The 8,169-nt window shown below is 43.6% G+C and overlaps 2 protein-coding genes across 2 annotated transcripts in view; both read left to right on the top strand.

Moving 5' to 3' along the window:
• The window catches only part of LOC131909261 (intraflagellar transport protein 70A1), a 2,283-nt gene extending 93 nt beyond the window's left edge, over positions 1-2,190 (top strand). Inside the window, exon 1 of the mRNA XM_059260744.1 lies at positions 1-2,190. This exon is cut by the window's left edge and continues 93 nt beyond it. Within this exon, the coding sequence (XP_059116727.1) occupies positions 151-2,145 (1,995 nt within the window). The 5' untranslated portion in view covers positions 1-150 and the 3' untranslated portion in view covers positions 2,146-2,190.
• Positions 2,191-3,044: 854 nt separating this feature from the next.
• Positions 3,045-6,108, top strand: LOC131909260 (intraflagellar transport protein 70A2). Its single transcript, XM_059260743.1, has one exon. It carries the CDS (start codon positions 3,693-3,695, stop codon positions 5,685-5,687), a length of 1,995 nt encoding a protein of 664 aa, XP_059116726.1. The 5' UTR covers positions 3,045-3,692; the 3' UTR covers positions 5,688-6,108.
• Positions 6,109-8,169: the final 2,061 nt, after the last annotated feature.

Raw genomic sequence — 8,169 nt, 5'->3', positions numbered from 1 at the left:
CATATAACAAAAATGCAGAGATTGTGTTTATGATTCCTTTTCATACCTAACGGATTCTCTCCACCTCACAAAAACAACCCACGCCATAAACTTCCGTTTCCGGTTACCTAGTTGCCTTGGAAACTAGCACGCGCTACAGTTTTGGCGGCTATGGCTTGGCAAAGCAGCTCTAAAGTGCCCGACGGTGAGTTCACGGCGGTGGTGTACCGGCTCATCCGCGACTCCCGCTACTCAGAGGCGGTGCAGCTGCTGGGCGCCGAGCTGCAGAAGAGTCCCCGCAGCCGCGCCGGGCTGTCGCTCCTGGCCTACTGCTACTACCGCCTGCAGGAGTTCGAGCTCGCTGCAGAGTGCTATGAGCAACTGAGCCAGATGCACCCAGAACTCGAGCAGTACCGCCTCTACCAGGCCCAGGCGCTGTACAAGGCCTGCCTGTATCCAGAGGCCACGCGGGTCGCCTTCCTCCTGGACAACCCCACCTATCAGACTCGTGTCCTTCGTCTCCAGGCTGCTATCAAGTACAGCGAGGGCGACCTGACAGGAGCCAGGAGTCTGGTGGAGCAGCTGCTGAGTGGGGAAGCTGGAGAAGACAGTGGAGGGGAAAATGATCCAGATAGTCTGGTCAACATGGGTTGTCTGCTCTACAAAGAGGGACACTATGAAGCTGCTTGTTCCAAGTTCTTAGCGGCCCTGCAAGCTTCTGGCTACCAGCCTGACCTTTCCTACAACTTGGCTTTGGCATATTACAGCAGTCGGCAGTATGCCCCAGCTCTGAAGCATATCGCTGATATAATTGAGCATGGCATCCGTCAGCATCCAGAGCTAGGTGTGGGCATGACCACTGAAGGCATTGATATTCGAAGTGTGGGCAACACCGAAGTCCTTCACCAGACTGCTCTGGTTGAAGCCTTCAACCTCAAGGCAGCCATAGAGTACCAACTGAGAAACTATGAGGTAGCCCAAGACACCCTCACTGACATGCCACCCAGAGCAGAGGAAGAGCTGGACCCTGTGACCCTGCACAACCAAGCTCTGATGAACATGGATGCCAGGCCCACAGAGGGCTTTGAGAAGCTCCAGTTTCTGCTCCAGCAGAACCCTTTTCCCCCAGAGACCTTTGGCAACCTGTTGTTGCTCTACTGTAAATATGAGTATTTTGACCTGGCAGCTGATGTCCTGGCAGAAAATGCCCATTTGACTTACAAGTTCCTCACACCCTATCTCTATGACTTCTTGGATGCCATGATCACTTGCCAGACAGCTCCTGAAGAGGCTTTCATAAAGCTTGATGGGCTGGCTGGCATGCTCACTGAGCAGCTCAGGAGACTCACTAAGCAAGTTCAAGAAGCAAGACATAACAGAGATGATGAAGTTGTCATAAAGGCTGTGAATGAATATGATGAAACTCTTGAGAAGTATATCCCTGTACTGATGGCCCAGGCAAAAATCTACTGGAACTTTGAAAATTATCCAATGGTGGAGAAGATCTTCCGTAAATCTGTGGAATTCTGTAATGACCATGATGTGTGGAAGCTGAATGTGGCCCATGTTCTCTTCATGCAGGAAAACAAATACAAAGAGGCCATTGGTTTCTATGAGCCCATTGTCAAGAAGAATTATGATAACATCCTGAATGTCAGCGCTATTGTGTTAGCCAACCTCTGTGTCTCCTATATTATGACAAGTCAAAATGAGGAAGCTGAGGAGCTGATGAGGAAGATTGAAAAGGAAGAAGAACAACTCTCCTATGATGACCCAGACAAGAAAATCTACCACCTTTGCATTGTGAATTTGGTGATAGGAACACTTTATTGTGCCAAGGGAAACTATGACTTTGGCATCTCTCGAGTTATCAAAAGCCTGGAGCCTTACCATAAAAAGCTGGGAACTGATACGTGGTATTATGCCAAAAGATGCTTCCTGTCCTTGCTAGAAAACATGTCAAAGCACATGATAGTGCTTTGTGACACTGTTATTCAAGAATGTGTCCAGTTTCTAGAGCACTGTGAAATCTTTGGCAGAAACATCCCTGCTATTTTAGAACAGCCCTTGGAGGAAGAGAGAGTGCACATTGGGAAGAATACAGTCACGTATGAGTCCAGACAATTGAAAGCTTTGATTTATGAGATCATAGGATGGAATACATAATAATTTCTGTTAATGACTTTTATTATAAAAGCTTTATTATCTTGGCATTGTCTTTTGTCTCTAAGCTTTAGCATTTTCATACAGTTTATATATTGTACATTGTTTACTTTAAATGTATATTCAGTTAGATGCAGCTTTTCCTCATGAGAAACTTCACCAAATGAACATAATAAATGAGCCCAGAAGCATGTATTTAAAATTTCAGAACTGAACGAAGGAAGTACCATCTAATAGAGTTTATAATGTTGGCATCTTTTTATTTTTGTTTTCTTGTGTACTTTATTGTGTTTGGGAAGAGCATTACATCCATGGAGGGCTTGTGTGGGCCCTGGGCCTTAGTTATAGTACATTTGAGCTTTGGAAGTAATTTCAGAGAGTACATGTTCTGCTTCAGTTTACACTCATGATTATTTTATTTGTAGTGTAGAAGTTTTACGCACTTGTAGATTTTAAAGTTTTTTGGTTTTTTATTTTGTTTTGTTTTGTGGGGTTTTAGGAGTTTTTTTTTTGTTTTAGCGAGAAATGTTTGACAATAGTTTTTATGTTCTTAGTGGTTTTTCCTAGAATGTGCAAAATTCAATGTGAAATTTTGTTCCTAAGTAAAAGTGTAGTCCTGTGGTTTGAAGTAATAAATAATTGAAAAAAATCTGATATTTTTACTGTTCATAATTGACCGTTAGCTATGATTGGTAATACAAGTGATTTTAAAAGTCAATGTTTAGGGATTGGGGATTTAGCTCAGTGGTAGAGTGCTTGCTAGCTTACAAGGCCCTGGGTTCAGTCCTCAACTCTGAAAAAAAAAAAAGTCAATATTTAATTCCTATACTATGTAGCAAATTAGAAGACATGAATACTAGGGTTTCTTCTCATAGCATCTTGGAAAAGAGACATACACTTCATTCTATTATTTGACATTACCGAAGTCTCTTCTGAAATTGATGGTATGTAAATACTACATGAAATTATATTTCTGTAACTTTAAATGATATGGAAACTGTCCTGCACTATATTTTTTTTTTAATTTGTTTTACCAGTTTCATGGCCACAGCTTCTCAGTTCTCAGGGGAATCCCATGGTGTTGGCTGCTCATTGTACTCACACTCTTTTTGTCTTCCAGAAGGAATGAATCACTTACAAGTATGCGGGAGTTGCATGTGTCTATATATATGATGTATGGCATATATTACATACATTCACACACAATGATCTCTTTAGGTAGAGAAATACTAGCAGGCATGTCAGAGAATATGACTACAGGGTTTTTTAAATAATTTATTGCACTCTTACATTATTACTTGACCTGTTCCTGTTCGCTCAAGAGGTGATGAGTTTATATCTGAAAGAAACACAGGAATACTAAAATACTGCTTTATGTTCAGGAACTTTTCTATTTGCGTTAAGCGCAAGAAACAGTCAACAGTCTATCCTAGACTGGCGGGTTCCTTCTGTTACAAAACTACTTCCGGGATGCATAAAGGAACCTTCAGGCTTCCGTTTCCGTTGGCTTGTTGCCCTGGAAACCAGAACACTCCACAATCTTGACAGTTATGGCGGGGCTGAGCAGCTCACAGATCCCCGACGGTGAGTTCACGGCGGTGGTGTACCGGCTCATCCGCGACTCCCGCTACTCAGAGGCGGTGCAGCTGCTGGGCGCCGAGCTGCAGAAGAGTCCCCGCAGCCGCGCCGGGCTGTCGCTCCTGGCCTACTGCTACTACCGCCTGCAGGAGTTCGAGCTCGCTGCAGAGTGCTATGAGCAACTGAGCCAGATGCACCCAGAACTCGAGCAGTACCGCCTCTACCAGGCCCAGGCGCTGTACAAGGCCTGCCTGTATCCAGAGGCCACGCGGGTCGCCTTCCTCCTGGACAATCCCACCTACTATAGCCGGGTCCTTCGTCTCCAGGCTGCTATCAAGTACAGCGAGGGCGACCTGCCAGGAGCCAGGAGCCTGGTGGAGCAGCTGCTGAGTGGGGAAGCTGGAGAAGACAGTGGAGGGGAGAATGATCCAGATAGTCTGGTCAACATGGGTTGTCTGCTCTACAAGGAGGGACACTATGAAGCTGCTTGTTCTAAGTTCTTTGCAGCTTTGCAGGCTTCTGGCTACCAGCCTGATGTATCTTACAACCTGGCTTTAGCTTGTTATAGCAACAGGCACTATGCCCCAGCTCTGAAGCATATCGCCAACATCATTGAGAGAGGCATCCGTCAGCACCCAGAGCTAGGTGTGGGCATGACCACTGAAGGCATTGATGTTCGAAGTGTGGGCAACACCCTAGTCCTTCACCAGACTGCTCTGGTTGAAGCCTTCAACCTCAAGGCAGCCATAGAGTACCAACTAAGAAACTACGAGGCAGCTCAGGAAGCCCTCACTGACATGCCACCCAGAGCAGAGGAAGAGCTGGACCCTGTGACCCTGCACAACCAGGCTCTGATGAACATGGATGCCAGGCCCACAGAGGGCTTTGAGAAGCTCCAGTTTCTGCTCCAGCAGAACCCCTTTCCCCCAGAGACCTTTGGCAACCTGTTGTTGCTCTACTGTAAATATGAGTATTTTGACCTGGCAGCTGATGTCCTGGCAGAAAATGCCCATTTGACTTACAAGTTCCTCACACCCTATCTCTATGACTTCTTGGATGCCATGATCACTTGCCAGACAGCTCCTGAAGAGGCTTTCATAAAGCTTGATGGGCTGGCTGGCATGCTGACTGAGCAGCTCAGGAGACTCACTAAGCAAGTTCAAGAAGCAAGACATAACAGAGATGATGAAGTTGTCATAAAGGCTGTGAATGAATATGATGAAACTCTTGAGAAGTATATCCCTGTACTGATGGCCCAGGCAAAAATCTACTGGAATCTTGAAAATTATCCAATGGTAGAGAAGATCTTCCGCAAATCTGTGGAATTCTGTAATGACCATGATGTGTGGAAGCTGAATGTGGCCCATGTTCTCTTCATGCAGGAAAACAAATACAAAGAGGCCATTGGTTTCTATGAGCCCATTGTCAAGAAGAATTATGATAACATCCTGAATGTCAGCGCTATTGTGTTAGCCAACCTCTGTGTCTCCTATATTATGACAAGTCAAAATGAGGAAGCTGAGGAGCTGATGAGGAAGATTGAAAAGGAAGAAGAACAACTCTCCTATGGTGACCCAGACAAGAAAATCTACCACCTTTGCATTGTGAATTTGGTGATAGGAACACTTTATTGTGCCAAGGGAAACTATGACTTTGGCATCTCTCGAGTTATCAAAAGCCTGGAGCCTTACCATAAAAAGCTGGGAACTGATACATGGTATTATGCCAAAAGATGCTTCCTGTCCTTGCTAGAAAACATGTCAAAGCATACAATCATGCTGAGGGACACTGTTATTCAAGAATGTGTCCAGTTTCTAGAGCACTGTGAAATCTTTGGCAGAAACATCCCCGCTGTTATAGAACAGCCCTTGGAGGAAGAGAGAATGCACATTGGGAAGAATACAGTCACGTATGAGTCCAGACAATTGAAAGCTTTGATTTATGAGATCATAGGGTGGAATATGTAGTTACTTCTGAAAAGGTTATTAGAGTTTTTCAAATCTGTATTTTACTCTCTTTTTGTTTTTCTGTGCAGTTTTATATTTGTTTCAGGTTTGACTCTACTTAAAACTGTAACAGCCTGTCCACCATCATAGCCCTTGTGTGATATAGTCTCCCACATTCTTGCTACTAGACACAGTCCATAACTGCTGCAGCGGCATCTCTGCAGAGGCAAAAACACTCACAGCACTTAGTGTCTCTGCTTTGGGCTGTAAAGAGGACTTAGGCTCAGTCAGTTACTAGTATACAGTCATGTGGATGTGACTGCCTTGTAGACCCAGTTGCTGGACCACAGCAAACCATCTCTCTATCAGCAGAGAGAAACAGAAGGCAGACTTGGTTCTCTTGGTAGATTGTGCTGCCCAATAAATCTAATGCTTAGCCATATGCCTCCTGGTTTTTTATCTCTTTTGGTTGATTGGTTTATTGGTTGGTCTTGTTTGGGGCCTTTCTGTTACTGTTGTTTGAGTTCTCCCACTTTCTGGACCCCATCCAAAATCCAAGTCTGGTTGGAGCTGGCCTAAGTCTTTTTGAAAGGACGAGTGCTGGACGACAGGATCGTTTTCCTAGGTTCTCTTCAGGTTATTCTTAGCCAGTGGTTCCATTTTCTTCCATAATGTACTTGGTTAGTTAGTTCTTAGGTTTTATAATCAACATTATCATTTCTTACTGCTTTGGGTTTTCCATAGTTGACTGCACCTCATAAATATTTACAAATACTAAGTGTAGAAATTCTTTTTTTAAAGGTGTGTATGTGTAGGCATGTGGGTGCCATGATGTGTTTGTAGAAGTCAGAACAACTTTTGGGAGTAAGTTTCCCCCTTCTGCTGTGAGTCTCATGGATTGAACTCAAATCATCAGGCTTCCCCAGAAAGCACTTTGACCCACTGAGCCGTCTTGGAAGCTCGAGTTTAGAAGCTTTGTAATGTTTTTAGTTTAGGGAGAAATGTTGAACTGAAAATGAAAATGAAAAAAAAAAAAGGGATAAGGTGCAGACACTCTACAGCCTGTGAGTCTTAATTCTCTTCCTCCTCAGGGTCTTACAATCCTTTCAGCTACTACAGTTACTTTTGGCAATAGCCTCTATTTCAGTAAAATCCATACAAAGGACACTTGCCTTCTTTTATAACCTGGAATGATGAGCCTGGTCAAAATGAAATACATAACTGCATCTCAGATTAATGCATTCTAGTACTTGGGCTTACCGAAAGTGTTTACCATTAAGGGGAATGTTATCTCATAACTTACTGGTTACTAAAAAATTGAAGTTTTTATTTTTACCTGGTGTTTCTGCTTATAACTCTACCTGTGAATGTATACAAGGCAGTCCCTCTTTTCTGCTACCATTGTGCATAAACTATGTATTGTGTTAATATTTAGAAATAAAAATTCTCTTAATTTCATTTTTCAGTTGATCTAATAATGCATGTTTTTTGTTTTTTGTTTGTTTTGTTTTGTTTTTGAGAAGGAGAGACTTATTCTAATTATTCCTGAAAATGATAAACCACCTTTTGGTTCAGCATTTTTATTGACAAGCTATTATAAGGTGCATATCCACACATGCACAAACACACAATTATTCTTGGAATAAATGGAGCCTCTCCTGTCCCTGAGGTGAAGTCCCCAGCTGCAAGTCTGCCAGATATCTGGAAACAGAGAAGCAGGCGAAGTGAAGGGGTAATAGAGACTTAGCTGTGTGATAGACTTCATGGCCCACCATGGATCCCCTTCGTGTCCACATCTCAGCAGTTCATCAAATGTCTCCTGGATCACAGAGGAGAAGTAACAGATGCCAGTGCCGTCTCTGTACCAAACTCACTAAATCAGATCATCAGTCCTTACACTCTCATTGAATACAGAGAAGGCGCATGCAGGCTCCCCCAAAGGACAGGGTCACCTACAGCAGGGGAACAGTCTCCCTTCATAAGGCTTTCTCACGGAGCATTTTCTGTTCCTGCCTTCAAAGGTTTATTTAAGAGATAGTGGTGTTTACTGCTGCAGAATGTATCACATGACAAATGAAAAATCAATCTATCTTCCTTCCCAGCCTCCTTTTCCTAGTTCATCTCCTGTTTGTCAGTTATAGGGACACTGTCCTGACAGCAGCTCAGAGCACAGCCAGGGGTGAGGCATGCACACTGACCTTCAGCCGGAGGTGCTGGGCGGATGAGCTTTATGATTTCAAGGTGACTCTAGGCGTTCTTTAACCATGCCCTTTTGTAAATTGAGGGAACATAAAGGAAAAGGTGACTTTAAGAGGACTCACCAAAAAAACGCAATCCCACATAATCGGTAGAACACATGGAGCTTCATCTTTGTAGCGATCTCCATCCTTTCTTGTCAAACTCTTTCATGCCAGTAAGGAAACAGTGGCAGCTTTAAATGCATAGTATTTTTAGATTTGAAACATTCTGTGGCATCACAAATTACATATAATAAAATCTAGAG

The sequence above is a fragment of the Peromyscus eremicus genome, chromosome 4 (assembly GCF_949786415.1).
Source record: "Peromyscus eremicus chromosome 4, PerEre_H2_v1, whole genome shotgun sequence".
Taxonomy (NCBI): domain Eukaryota; kingdom Metazoa; phylum Chordata; class Mammalia; order Rodentia; family Cricetidae; genus Peromyscus; species Peromyscus eremicus.
Note: the sequence above shows the minus strand (reverse complement) of the source record. Positions and strands in the feature narration are given on the sequence as shown.

Coding starts and splice junctions, on each gene's coding strand:
- LOC131909260 (XM_059260743.1), top strand. CDS start 3,693: ATGGCGGGGCTGAGCAGCTCACAGATCCCCGACGGTGAGTTCACGGCG.